This window comes from Anneissia japonica, unplaced genomic scaffold (assembly GCF_011630105.1).
Source record: "Anneissia japonica isolate Jap-2015-1 unplaced genomic scaffold, ASM1163010v1 scaffold4024_len430915_cov183, whole genome shotgun sequence".
NCBI lineage: Eukaryota > Metazoa > Echinodermata > Crinoidea > Comatulida > Comatulidae > Anneissia > Anneissia japonica.
In genome coordinates, this window is record NW_022726558.1 from 385,369 (window position 1) to 400,337 (window position 14,969).

Below are 14,969 nucleotides of genomic sequence, written 5' to 3' on the forward strand. Positions count from 1 at the left end.
GTTGCGGATTCAAGGGGGGCTCAGTCATCATAGGCCCCTTAATTCTTTCAAAATTGTAAATAATTGGAGAAAGAAAGAAAATTTTCAAATTTTAAGTCTGAGAGTTACATTTCCGACTATCTAGAGGTGCCATAATTGTAAATTTTCTTATTTTAGCCCCAACCATGGTGGAGCTGAGGTGGTATAGACCCTTGATCTGTCCTGGGCCCCTCTATTTCAAATTCCTGGATCCGCCACTGCATTATTTCATCTCGGTTTACTTTGATGTCATATACAGCAATTAGTTTTCATGTGTTCTGACATTGATTATCATTTTGTAGATGAAGGTGTTGTGCCTGCTGGACAAACAGCACTACAGTACTGTCTACATGCTCAGGGTACTTATGATGAACAGCGAGAAACAGCTTTGTGCTTGATAACATATGGTGCCTCAGTTTACCAAAAAGATAGTGTAATGTATAGAAAATAGAAATGATTCAGAAGGATTAGTCAATGTCTTTATTACAATAATATAAACATTCCTAATAACCAAAAGAGCATTGATTCCATTCTATACGAATGAATTCCATCACTTATTCTTGTACCAATATATGATATAAATATTGTGATACTGATTGTGTTGGTTATTCCTTTGAATTATTATTTTCACCATTATCATTTATAAATCTTCAAAGCTAAAATATTTCCCTTTGTTGTGCTGATGTAGTTTGCAGCTGCCATCCAGTGAAATATACTATAATTTTTTGTATGATCTTGTTATTACAGAGAGGGAATACACCTCTTGATTATTATGATCGTAATAAATGTAGTAAATACGAAGTATCAACAAAGGAGGAAAAGAAAGATGAACTTAAAAAATTGCTTATAGGTAAGTTATCTGTTGTATGTTAAATATTCCTGAACCTATTGGCAAAAATCACAGAGCTTGCTTTATTTGGAAGAACCATGTCATAAGCCTCAGCTATATAGCTTTCTAGGCATGGCTATACCTTAAGTACTAATAGCTGGTTGGGTGCCACCTTAGTGGACGTCTTGTGGGTCCTAACTCCATCCCCTTTTTTAGGATGCCTTTTTAAAGTGGAAGAAATAAGGTAAATATTTAATTAGGCAATCATATCAATTTTATTGTAAATTTAAATTAATTTTAACCAAGTATTGCATAAGATGAAAATGAAACATTCCTGTAAATAAACAATATATATTTTTAATATTAATGGAAAGCTCAATATTCTAAACTGTATTTTACTATGATTTTTATGCTTGAAATCCAGCAATGGTACAACAGCATATCCTAAATATTCCAAAACAATTTTATGACAGTATCCTGCAAGATGCTGGAAATACCACCTCATACTTCTGGAGAAAAAATATTTCTAATGTTTTGGACTTTGCCCCTGCCCCCTTGTTAATATCTCTGGATCTCCCATGTATATCCCATTGCAAGTGTACACTGCCCACAAAACTTGTCACTGTAAGAAACAGTAAAAAAAAAAAAAGTTACACCTATTACATGCGCTCGATGGATGCGATACATGCATAGAGGCTTTTTTGCATGGATGTACTATACAAGTCCAACTATTTATTTTTACAGCATTACAGTTATTTTGGTAGTCTGGCTGTAGCATATACCTAGTGGAAACATTGATCAAATTATCTGCATTCTACACAAACGATGAATCAAAAGTTTAAAAATTAGAAAAGTAAAGTAAACAAAAAAATCAACTTCAAAATAACATTTTGAGAATTTGAGGCAAAACATGCTAATAAATTAAAAAGGTTAAAAATTATCAATCATTGTTTCCTTAGGTTGTGGGTTGGATTCTTACCTGAGTCAGAGGGCAAAAATCAATCCTATGATATGCATATCGTTCATAGGAATAATACTGTATACACATGTAATAGAAAATACTATACATTTGTACTCTTATATTTCAGTTCCTTTTTTATTCTTATAGCTTTTTATTTTAATGTTATTTTCTGTTTGACCTGTTTATGCTCTAGAAGTAGTTAAGTCTCTCAGTGTTTCAACAACTTGATATAAATTTACATATTTTGCTGTGTTATTTTCAGAAATCAGTTTGTACAGTGATGGTATTTTTTTGAACAAAATAATCACAGTATGTTTAATGTAAATCTATAAAATGGATGGAAGAAATATGTAGCATAAGAATACTACTGTAGTAAACTAAATAATATTTGTTATATTTTATATCCATAAGAGCTATCAGCTCCAGGAGAAATATTAGCGAGAGGTCCTGAAGCCATTAAAGCATTCACATATGAAGTTCAGAATGGGGAAATTATGATGGTTAATTCCAGAGTCATGTTCCTTGGGAAAGAAGGGGTAGGCAAAACAAGTTGTGTCCGTTCCATGCTTGGCAAAGTGTAAGTACAAAATAAGGCCTTGTTTTTTAGGTAATTGTACAGTCTTTTGGCTTGCATTATTACAACATTCTTATAGTATCATATAGGTTCATTACTCCTTCTAGGCAACTGACTATCCAGGATTTTTTTGCAATTGTTTAAAGGATTTTATAAGGGCATTTCTGCCCATTGGCTCTTGATATAGCTGTAATTTTAAAAGGCTTTAATTTTCTACATAGTGTGCATTAAATACAGTACTACACCACACACACACACACAACACATCCCTATAACACAGTAGATATGACACCATTTTGTTACTGAGTGCCTCCATAGCTTGTTGCACTTTATTATGGCTATTTCAACTGTTATTCAAACACTAATTTAATGTTTGAATAAAACTAATGTAAGGAAACACTTGGCATAAACAGTAGTAATTATCCTATGTGCATTTAATTGTGAATATAGGCTTAAAATGCAAAACTAAGGCTACATTGTAAAGTTTTGATAGTTTAACATGCTATGTACACCGTTGTCATAAAATAATTCAATTTATTTTATTATTATATTTATCTAAATGTGAATAGATTTAACAACAATGAACCATCAACAGATGGTATTGTAACAACAACAGCATTTCAAATGGTTGATGGAGATTGCAGCGAATGGAAGGAACAGAAGGATGTGGATGGTATGAATATTATACTTCCTTAAAATATCAATAATTTAATTTACAATTTAACTGTCTAAATATTATAAATTGTTATTTTTATAAATTATTTTGATAACCTCTTTTTTGCAAAGAGAAGGAATAGAAGGATGCAGATTGTATAAATATTCTACTTTATTGAAGTACAAACAATTTAATTTACAATTTGTTATTTTTATAAATTATTTAATTTTTTCTTGAAAACATTTCAATATTGTACAGTTTGTGAACTAACGAGGCAGATACGTGAGCACTCCATCGCAGAAAATCTCGCTAAAAAGCTGAAACAGCCAAAACGCCAACAAAACACTAATTCTGCATCATCTAGTTCTACAGCTGCTTCATCGGTAAATTTGTTTTTAATGTAATTGCAAAAATTATTTTAATTAATTTAGTTGATGTTCTTTTAAATTTTTAATATGTATTTTTTTTTTAGCTCTCTGCCTAATAAGAAAAACATTACCTGAACAACTGGTTTAAATTTCTGCATAAATTTGAACGGATATAGATTAGTCATTTTTGAATGTTTAATACAGAAGCCATCAGAAGCAACGAGAAGTGCAAGCTATACCAGACTCCCAGAAGGAATTCATGAGAAACTTGTTGCTAAACTTGCTGTACCTGGCACTTTCCATCCTCGTACCGTATTTTCCCAGCCACGTCAAAGATTCAGATTGGGTCAACTACTTCGAAGAGCCATATTTGGTCAACCACGTCAAACAGCAGAGGTACCTAGCAGTTTTATAGCAAGTGATGTCACAAGCATTTGGGACTATGCCGGTCAACTGACCTATTATATATCTCACAGGGTGAGTAATAAATTCTACTGAAAGCTACATTTCAAAATTATTGGATGTTTTCTTTTGATTTGAGATGTTACTCTGGTGAGTAGCTAGGTAGTGGTACTTTGATGAAAATGCCTGCCTAGTTCCACTCCTATCAGGGGCGGATCCAAAATTGTTCAAATGGGAAGGGAGGTTGGTGGGGGGTGGGGCAAAATATATCAGAATAGATAAGCGAGTAGAACTAATTTCAATATATGCATTGAAATTTTAAAATTTAGGGGAAAAACGGGAGAAGGGGGAGGGGGGTTGGTCGTGGCTTTTTGGTTATAATCCTTTACATTATTTTTTGCACAACTTAAAACAAGTCCAAACTCTACATGAGATTTAGTTTGATCATCACAATATTGAATTTATTTAAAAAAGCTCCTAAATATCAACTAAATTTCATTCCTTAACTGGAAGGTCACCATCTATATCCCTGCTTCTCAACCTTTTTCAGGGGGCGACCCACTAAATCTATGCTAGTATCATTTGATATCTATGCTATAACAGTTCTCTCCTAATTATTCTGGTATTAAAGATACTTGCAGTCTGCTGCTGTATTGTTAGTCAGCCGTGGCTAACAAAGTGCCTGTGATAATTGTTCAATTTTTACCAAGCACAGTTCATGAGGCATATTGTCTTTGGTCATGTGCAGAATGTTCCATTTTATAGTAGGAATATTTTTTGAGACACTCGTTATTTGAAAAGTTTAAATAAAACAATATAATTTAGTGAGGTTGACCGCCTGATTATTTATGATTGACTGAAGCTTGTGTGTGCACCCACCCCCACGCAAAAACGTGCGCACGTCGGGTTTATCTCTTAATTATTGAGTCCTTTGAAGGACTGGTATGTTGAAGTACAGTATCTGACACAATTAAGTTCTTGAAAGCTTTATGAAAGTCTGCCTTTTTTCTGAGGGGCAATTTCACAACCATCAGATATGTTTTGGCGACCCGACACATACGTTGAGAAGCAGGGCTCTATATGACTCAAGTAAAACAATAACCATTAATTTTTTATGCTTTTCAGAGTACCTGTATATAGTAGTTATTTAAATATCACTTGTTAAGTGACTTAAAACAGTAATAAAATCATTTTCAGTGGTTAGTTTTAACAGTGATAATTTAAATATTTTTAGGTTTTAAATTTTGTCTTTCTTTCCAGTTTTTCTTAACAGATGGATCATACTGTGTTGTGTTTAGTGTGTTAGATGATTTGGATGCTCTAGCAAACCCAAGAGATTTCTTACAAGTAAATACACCACTTAGTCTTCACTGCAGATGTTTAATCTTAATTAGTTTTATTGCATCAATTAATCTCATAGCATTTTGAAATATATGTGACTATTGTTTACATTTTTAGGGACAATTTGAAATGACAAATCTTCAGATGAATGTATTTTGGATGCGGTCAATATACGAACATGCTGTACTACCCTATCATGGAAGGACACGGAAGTTGATCAATGGCATATCCTCACCCACAATCAGTTTAGTTGCCACACATAAAGACAAACTGTTAGGGACTGAGTCAGAAAAGGACAAGTTGGTGAGGCATTGTCTGTTTCATAATGGAATTATAGTATTTTTTTTCTTTAATTCTTCAATAAATTTACTTATGTATTTTCAATTTTGCTCACAGATCACAACCAAGTTCAAAAGAATATTTGATGAAGTCAAAGGAACACCATATGAAAGCCATGTGGATCGCGAGATGTATGTTGTAGATAACACTGTGCGTATGGATGAAGGGATTGAGAAATTGAAGAAGAATATCGGAGGATACATGAAGACTACGGCTAAACCTATTCCCACTACCTGGGTTGATTTCCAGTCCAAAGTACAAGATGTTGGAAAAACAAGACTTCATGTTTCCTTAGATGAGGTAATATGCTTCCTTATAATATTTATAACTAAATATTATTTGATGAATATGATTTAAATTACGCAAATTAGATCCAAAAGTCCAACACTACCCATCACATAAATTCTATTCCTCTTGCTTCCTGATCTGTGATTTTATGAAAATTGATTACTTTAATAAGTGGTTCCTTTATTGAGTCATTAAAATTTATAGTTTTAATTTTTCGATATAAATCAAATTTAATGATTGTAACTGCAAAGTTACCATCACATTGGTTTATCTTGTGTACTTTTTGTGTTTTGTATATATTTCTTGCATGCGTTTGTTTATTGAATGGAATTCTCTTCTCATTCAACATTTAAGGTTGCAGAAATTGCATCTGAATGTGGAATTTCTAAAACAACGCTCAACACTGTCCTCGATTATCTAAACGACACTGGAATAATTCTGTACTCTAAGACTAATGAGAAATTAAAGTACACGGTTATTACGAACTTACGCATGATGATCGATCTCTTGACAAAAATCATCACAGTAGTGAAACCAGATGATATTGACAGGGTAAGCAATGTAACAATCTCATATAAATTTTATTTTTTATGTTGCTTAATGAGGAGTCGCATGCATCTTATTGTTCATATTTTCTTGTAGTTGCCTACACTGATGCATTTATGGAATAAACTCGACAGTGAGGGAATTCTACAAGAAAAGTTGCTACGTCATTTGTGGAGACATGAGATAGAGAAAGATCCCAGCAACTTTGAGGTATTCCTTGAACTGCTTAAGATGTTTGGGTTACTGTTTGAGAAGCAAAAGGTAAGCTGGTACTTATGGTTTAGCACAAGAAACTCTTTCATAATATATATATGCACAATTTTTGTACAATAATTATTATTTTTATACTTTCAATTCAATTTTATTCTTCAAATGCCATCAAGGGACAAAATCCATTAAGGATAACATTCACAGATACACACACCAAAAAATTATGAAATATATACAGTATAAATATGAATATATTTCCAACAATTTGTGGGCAAGGTTAAAAGGAGAAGGCGTATAGACAAATGAAATTGTCGGTTGTTGAAAACATTTTGATGAGAACTGTGAAATCGAAGACGGGTCAAGAGAGAGAGAATAGGTAAGCCTCAAGGAGTGTAAAAGAAAAAGAAGAAGCGAAACGGGATGTGTGACAAGGAACGGGAAGAAATGCAGAGTGTCGGGAGTGGCGGAGAGACAAATCATTATTTTATAGGACTTGTACCCAGTAGCGCACATATTCATTTCAGAAAAATCCACTGAAGTAGCTTTTTTTTATTGGATGCAGTTTAAATTATTATTTTATTTTATTTTTTTATTTCTTATTTCACATCCAACAGCGAGTAAATTGCGCCACTTACAGGATTAGAATGATGCTTTATAAGTCTCTTTAAGGCTTAGGCAGTTAGTTTGTTCGTGAGAAAAAGACCTGCCGTGACGGGAATTGAATCCAGGACCCTGGGATAACAACAATACTCTATAAGCTGCATAAAAGCTGTCTCTTATACACATCTAGATGTGTATAAGAGACAGCTATTCTGATTCTATTGCTGATGCTGATTCTGCTGCTGTTGCTACTGCTACTGATTTTGTTGATGTTGCTGATTAATAATTAATAATAATAATAGTTAGATTTGTAAAGCCTATCATGGAAACAAGCCTCTATGTGCTTAGTGATTGAGCCAGTTGAGGCGCCAGTATTTCCCAGATCGGCTTTCCAAAGTCCCTGACGAGAACAAAGTGGGTGTGGTCGAGCGTTGCTAAAAACCTTCCAAAATAGTCCAAGTGGCGAAGCCCCCAAAAATATGACTTATTTAGAGGTTTCAAATTCTTATTTAATCAATTTTAGAGTCTCTTGATATGTAAAAAATATATAATAATTTTTTCCCCAATAATTTATGGTTTTCTCCCCGACGGCAAAAGACTGGACGCAGTACTGTATCTGTCTCTTATACACATCTAGATGTGTATAAGAGACAAGAGTATACATTTGTATATTTAATGTTATAATACAGGTATTTGTAAGCCTGTACATTGCTTGGTATGTCATGCTATTTTTGTGCCAGTAAAAACATTGTCAGACCAGGCAGCTCAATGTAATTTTATTGCCAAATAAATTGTAAGTTGAAATACAGCTAGACCTCTATGTCATCCAGAACAACCCTTAAGCTGGGCAACCAGTGCACCCAGTGGACTTCAGACACAAGCCGTGTGCACCAGATCACTTTTAATGACGATCCGTCCACGAACAATTAGCAGACGGCTTCGCATTGCAGCGCTCACAGGGAACGAAGTTGCATTTGTAGTGCAGTCCGTGCCAAGCTTTAGATAAAAATTTGTGTATTTATATTTATTTATTTTATGTGCATCCACGACCTCTTTCCAAAAGCAACCCATTGACTAATAAAATATCCTGTATGTTGTCTTATAAACAGATTGAAATATCACATAGGATAAGTTGATGAACATGGCAAAGAAGAACCTCTCGAACCACATCCTAGCATCTGCATGGAGGTAAGCTTCCGTAACCAAATTCTGTTTATTTTTGTCATTTTTAGTTTGGCGCAGCTGGTGTGGTTCTGTGTAAAAATCAACCAAATGGGGTAGGAGAGTTGCTTATAGTCCCTGATATGGTCAAATGGAACAGCTATTTGGGTCATAGCTTCAGTGTTGTAGGGCGTCCAATGGCTTTATAATCAACTTTAGCCTTGTTCGCTGTATTATACTCTGGACTAATTTTACTAATTTCCTTTATTTTGACGATCTGAAAATGAATTGACTGATCACCATTTAGGGGTCTTGTTTGCATTCCTGAAACACCTACAAAATTGACATTGTACACCTTGCAACCATAAAAAATGTTCAGCATAATTTTATTTGATTTTTATCAGGTATTAAGTTACCTCCGTCAGCAATTGAAAACTGTGTATGTTACTACGGAAGGAGTTGGCTATGAATTACGCATCCTTTGTAATGCCTGTGATGCTACGTTGCGACCGCTGCATAAACTTGAGGAATGTTTGAAAAAAGATTGTGTGCCATGTGGAAAAAAAAAGTCAGTTGCAACGACTCGTATCAGACGACTTTTTTCAACAGGTTGTTATAAGAATATAACTTGTTTATGAAAATGGTTTATATTTTATATTGGAAACAGAACGGTCGCTAAGATAATGATTTATGTTCTGTTGAATAAAGGAAACATTAAAATTTAAAATAAATAAATAAATAATATTAATAATATTTCGTCTATAAAGTAAGTCAGAATTCTCTACAAAGCTACAGGTTTCATTAATTAAAATTAATGTGATTACAACTGTATGTATCAGGGATGGATGCGGTAACAACCGAATATTCAAATTATAATTTGGGGAACACTCTAACCCTCCCTCTTGGATCATAAGTCTTTTTTATTTGTGCTTTCCACACACGCCAAAAACCCTTTGACTCTACCCTTGATGTATTCAATTCTATATTTTATTGCGGTGGAAAAGACATCTCGGAGGTCATAATGCTAGATGAGGAGTGTCATTATATATGTAAGTAAATGTGAAAATTATTAATTTTAAAAGCCGAAAATGTTATGATTTTGCTCTACAGGTTTTGATGATAGCTCTACACAAGGAACCTTGAATTTTCTGGCACTTCAGACATTGATTGTTGGTCGTGGAACCAAAGAACTACGGAGGTACTTTCTAGACAAAACTAACCTTACCAAACCAGAAGTTATACCATTTTTGACAAGGGAGAGGTGTGCATTACTAAAGGATGTTGATTTTGGAGATGATTCAACAACAGTGTTTTCATCAACCAGCAATATTGATGCATTCCATATGGACATCATGATAAAGTTAATTCGCTGCTGTTGTCACAACACTAATAATACAGAAGACTTCTGGGAGAACCCTCCGGTTGATGACAATTCTGAGCTGGCAAATCTTGTCCGCATCTATCAATATAAGAAAACTGTTCTAGACTGCAGTTATAGCAACAATGTCACAAAGGAGGTGTTTGATAAGCAATGGAAGGAACTGACAGCAATTTTTACAGGTGTTGGAGTTCCTGTTGAAGACATTGAGAATTACCGCAACCAATGGCATTACAAGGATGGAGCCTTGGAAGGTAAGTAACTAGTCTTATTAATAATAGCTGCTGCTGCTGTTAATGCTGATTTTGCTGTTGATGCTGAGTCTACTGCTACTCAAGCTGATTCTGCTGCTGATATTTCTGATGAAGATGCTGCTGCTGATACTGAGTTTACTTCAACCTATTCTGATTCTATTGCTGATGCTGATTCTGCTGCTGTTGCTACTGCTACTGATTTTGTTGAAGTTGCTGATTAATAATTAATAATAATAATAGTTAGATTTGTAAAGCCTATCATGGAAACAAGCCTCTATGTGCTTAGTGATTGAGCCAGTTGAGGCGCCAGTATTTCCCAGATCGGCTTTCCAAAGTCCCTGACGAGAACAAAGTGGGTGTGGTCGAGCGTTGCTAAAAACCTTCCAAAATAGTCCAAGTGGCGAAGCCCCCAAAAATATGACTTATTTAGAGGTTTCAAATTCTTATTTAATCAATTTTAGAGTCTCTTGATATGTAAAAAATATATAATAATTTTTTCCCCAATAATTTATGGTTTTCTCCCCGACGGCAAAAGACTGGACGCAGTACTGTATATAACATTTGACACTATTATGTTCTAGTACTACACTTAAATCCGCAAAAAAACTTGACTAATGTCGCTGCTACTGATGACAGTGATGTTGTTTCTATTGCTGATGATGCTGATTTTTTCTGCTGCTAATACTGATTCTTCTAGTATTGATTTTGCTGCTGATGTTATTGCTGCTGCTGATTTTGCTGATGGTAATGATATGCAATAAAATCTAAATGAATGTTGTGTATTAAAGGCATAATTGTAAATGTGACAAATTGAAATTAATTAAACTTACTCTTCCAAATTATTTTAAATTTTCATTTCATTTTTGACCAGAAATAGGTATTGGGCACACTGTCATTGAAGAAATCAAGAATTTCCAGGCTGTGTTATCGGCTGTTGTTGATGTTGGAACTGCAACCATGAGAAATTACATATTGGAGGTTAACAATATTAACAAGAACGATGTTGGGAATTATCTACTTTCCGAGAAGAGAAAGGGTAGCTTTAATAAAGTAATGAAAAATATCAGTAGAGAGCAGAAGTACAAAATGTTCACACCATCTGCTGACATCGATACATTTGATATCTCTATCATGTATTTAATAATTCGAAACTGCTCCAATGGCATTCCAGAGTCATTTTGGAAAAATCCAGATAGACTGCCTAACTTGGTGCACATCCACGACTACAGGAACACAAAGCTGGCACATTCTCCCGACAGTAGAATGTCAAACAAAGAATTTGAAATTGAATGGAAGAAAGTGAGATCAATGTTGCATGCTGCAGGTGCTTCTTTAACTGACATTGACAAATATAAGGCACTAAGATTCATCAACTAAATGCATAATTCTACCCATGTTGAAGGAATATATGAATTCTTGTATGTTCATTAAATTTCTGATCACTCACATAATTTTGGACAGTATTTAATATATCAAATATACATAATATTGTTTAAATTAGTTAAAACTGTAAATGTGTTTATTAACGTCTGTGTTTTAATATGTATTGTTGTATCAGCATCACTTAATGCTAAAGCTCCTTAATTTTATTGATAATAATAATAATACTAATGGTAGACTTATATAGCGCATATTGTTAAGCCCTGTATGGGCTTCACATTATCGTTTAATACCGCGGTCATTGGATTAAACGTCTATTGAAGAAGAAATTCGATTGTTGCAACATCAGTGCATTTGGCATTAAACCCTACCAGGTACCCACTTACCGTATACTCCTTTGGTGGAGAGAAGCAATGAAGATAAAATGCCTTGCCCAAGAACACAAGTGAAATACACAGCAAGAAGGATTCAAACCCCAAACTTGAGGTTGGCAAACTAAATTTATAATTGAAACTTATCAATTAGTGTCAGTAGCTGCAGTGAGAAAGGGTATTTACGCAGTTAACAATTGAAATCATGTACAAAATATATGAATTACTTCCTTTTAATTCCATCATCTTGAAACTGTAAATAAGTATAATTCCAGGTAAGCAATACATGTAATATTATCAACATAAATCCAAAGGTAAATAATAATCCAGGTAAGTAATATTCACAATACTGTATAAGCTGCATAAAAGTGATAATTGATGATCTGAACAGTAAACTGAACATACAGTGGACTGAACAGTGAACAAGAAATAAAACTGTAAGAACTGGTAAAACAATGGTGCTCTCTCAATGACTGCTTCTGAGCAGAACAAAGGAAAACTAGAGCCAACTGTGGTAAACATCACCTGAACTAAATAATATGCAAATATCTAAGCTGTAAAGTTAGTGAATAACTTAATGGTACACAGCAGAGTATATCTGCAGTTACAAAATTGTTCCCGCTGTGATAATAAGTCTTTGTACAATATTAATAAAATTGTAGGTTTTGAACAATTAAGCTTAATACTGTATTTTCCACGAGATAATTAAAAAAACAAATGAATCTGTGGACATTTTTCAAATCATGGTTGTTTTAAAGTGCTATATATTCACATTATAGATAGAGATTAAGTAAGTTTCAAGAACAACCTAGATATTCACCAAGGAATTTAGACCCTTTAAATCAGGGATGGGCATAAAAATTGGTTGGAGGGCCAAAGTGAATTTCTGATTTAACACTGTGGGCCGAACCCAAAATTTGATGTTTTCAATGAGCTTCCAAAAACCTCCAAGCACTGCTTATACACTACTTTATTCTCAGATTTAATGTTACTTTTTACATGATCAGTGTCGGGCCGTAAAAAGCGATGTTTTCTAGCCAATTTTCCTTGGCGGGCCGCAAACATAGGGTTTTTAATTCGTTGTCGCGCCGGCTGAAAGAAAAACGCTGTTGGGCCGCACTTTTCCCGCCTGTGCTTTAAATGATGTTTACCATCACAAACCACAGAATTTAAGAAGTGATTGATATGATAGAGGGGATATATTTTTATGGCACACACTGAAACAAGAATTTTGATGGAACAAGATATTGATGCATATATGAACACTTGTATGTAAGCAGTATGGTGTACTGATATTCTTTTTGAAATTTTGTGTGTGTGCTCCACTGCCATTTGTACATTTTAGCACAATCTTTCGTAAAATCCACCATTTGGTTAAAAAAGTGTATCATGCAGAAATATGAATTGTATTGTACCCTTTATGGATTATGTACACATGTCATGACATATATGTAATTATAACTGAATTTTATTAATTTTATTATATGTTAAGAACTTACTTAAATATACAGATAAAGCAATTCAAATATATTTTAAATTTAATTTTTTAATTTGTTAGCATGCCAGACAGTGCATCTTTAATGTATAGTATACATTTCTTTTCTATCTACAAAGTTTACTTTATAGCTGCAAGTGAAGTTGTACATATATTTACAATGTGAAGTTATTGAATGGATGTTAAATTTTTAGGTTTCATGTTTTTGTGTGTTCTTTAAATAGAAACTATTCTGATCAACTGGAGCAAGAAACAAACCATGCAAAAAACTCTTTTCATAGAGGGTTAAACTTCCAGCTTATCGTAGAAGGCTGGCTAATATTTAGGGCCCTCTTAAATATTTGAAATAATGAAATATTGTAAATGTGATATACGAAGCTTAAGCCGAGCACTCACTGTGTCATACGACGGTCGTACAACAAATCCAACTCCTCTCCTTATAGCTCTAGATGACACAACACCTGATTGCCGGTGTGATTCAGAATGGATCATAATAAAAAGCAAATTGTTGCACGTACATCATGGCGCTGCATTGAGTGCCCGGATTTTGGCTATATGTTCAGACACAATGATAACGTTAATCGAGTGATGTGAATTTGTGTACGGTGTGACGAACACCAGTATTATCGCACAATCACTGGCGTACGTTAATCCACCAACAGACCCAGATTAGCGTACGCCACTGAGTTACAGCAGTCACGCATCAATGATTTTGAACTCGGCCAGGATTTGACCCACAATGAATTTCGAACTGATCTTCCACTATATTGGGAAGCTGCTCTATATTCTGCAATTTATTATCTTTGTTAGGATGTGCTGTTTTAAATATTTCTAATGTACACTAGGTTAAAACAATTTTTAATATTTTTATTATGTTTTTTGTTTGTAACTTTTTATCAATATTAAGTCATTTGTTTTACTTTGTATAAAAGCATTGTACAGTAATTTTTTTTGGAAAAATAAATATTAGTTTGACATCAAAGATGTTTTTGTCATGCGATGAATTGCTGTGCTGTAAATTTATTTCAACCTAGACCCAGGAATTGGAAAGCAGACATGTTAAGTTACATCGGGTTTGAGTCACGCCAGAAACACATTCTTGAATAATCATCTTTCCTTAATACATTCAGAACATTATTTCTCCTCATATTTTAGCATATATTTAGTGTATAATTATTGGCAAGCTTATCTTGCGAGATAATTGCATAACATTCATTCTGAAGGTATTCATTGTTGATTTAGTTGTGATCAACATTTTCTAAGATGACTAAGAAGTCCAATTCTAGAGTGCCAGTCTTTGTTGCAGTGTCTTGAAATATATAGTGTAATAAAATTCCTCTGACGGGATTCGAACCTGCGACTTCCAGCTGTCAAGGCGAGTGTCATAACCATTTTTTATATATATTGTATATATATATATTTATATATACTATACTATATACTACTATGATTCTATATATATTTTTTATACATAGTTTATATTTACATGCCTCTACTTGATTTATCTTTATACAGTATTACTTACATATTGACATTTTTTATCCTTTAGTATATCCTGCTTACTACTCTTAGTATGATGCTCATTACATATGCTCCATAATATTGTTTATCTTAATTAAGCCTATTGAACGAAATAACTATTTTATCACCTTCTATTGTTTAATTACCCAGCCTCTATTGTATAATTACTAAGCCATTTGCAATGTGAATCAGTTACGCTGATGAAGTCCTTAGGATGAGGACGAAATATTCGTTATAATAAAATATATTTATGTTCCGAAACACGTCAATTCATCTTT

At 33.7% G+C, this 14,969-nt stretch overlaps 2 protein-coding genes across 3 annotated transcripts; both read left to right on the forward strand.

Annotated features, from left to right (window-relative positions):
• The first annotated feature begins 246 nt into the window (after positions 1-246).
• LOC117113280 lies at positions 247-7,183 on the forward strand. 2 transcript variants are annotated; one of them, XM_033256575.1, is made up of 11 exons: positions 248-451; positions 766-868; positions 2,220-2,385; positions 2,952-3,055; positions 3,296-3,420; positions 3,610-3,882; positions 5,068-5,154; positions 5,266-5,451; positions 5,545-5,787; positions 6,130-6,327; positions 6,418-7,183. In XM_033256575.1, exons 1-11 carry the CDS (start codon positions 290-292, stop codon positions 6,652-6,654), a joined length of 1,884 nt encoding a protein of 627 aa, XP_033112466.1. In that variant the 5' UTR covers positions 248-289; the 3' UTR covers positions 6,655-7,183. The 2 variants fall into 2 exon arrangements, with proteins under 2 accessions (XP_033112467.1, XP_033112466.1); XM_033256576.1 differs by lacking the exon at positions 5,266-5,451 and having other exon boundaries at positions 247-451.
• Positions 7,184-8,266: 1,083 nt separating this feature from the next.
• Positions 8,267-12,295, forward strand: LOC117113281. The gene is made up of 4 exons (XM_033256577.1): positions 8,267-8,319; positions 8,697-8,901; positions 9,403-9,924; positions 10,796-12,295. Exons 1-4 carry the CDS (start codon positions 8,314-8,316, stop codon positions 11,299-11,301), a joined length of 1,239 nt encoding a protein of 412 aa, XP_033112468.1. The 5' UTR covers positions 8,267-8,313; the 3' UTR covers positions 11,302-12,295.
• The last annotated feature ends 2,674 nt before the right edge of the window (positions 12,296-14,969 follow it).

Bases quoted from the DNA above. Each gene is read 5' to 3' on its own strand.
- LOC117113280 (XM_033256575.1), top strand. From the start codon at position 290: ATGTGTTCTGACATTGATTATCATTTTGTAGATGAAGGTGTTGTGCCT. The intron at 3,883-5,067 runs GTGAGTAATAAA...CTTTCTTTCCAG, and splicing joins CCTATTATATATCTCACAGG to TTTTTCTTAACAGATGGATC. The intron at 5,155-5,265 runs GTAAATACACCA...TTACATTTTTAG, and splicing joins ACCCAAGAGATTTCTTACAA to GGACAATTTGAAATGACAAA.
- LOC117113281 (XM_033256577.1), top strand. The intron at 8,902-9,402 runs GTTGTTATAAGA...TTTGCTCTACAG, and splicing joins CAGACGACTTTTTTCAACAG to GTTTTGATGATAGCTCTACA. The intron at 9,925-10,795 runs GTAAGTAACTAG...ATTTTTGACCAG, and splicing joins CAAGGATGGAGCCTTGGAAG to AAATAGGTATTGGGCACACT.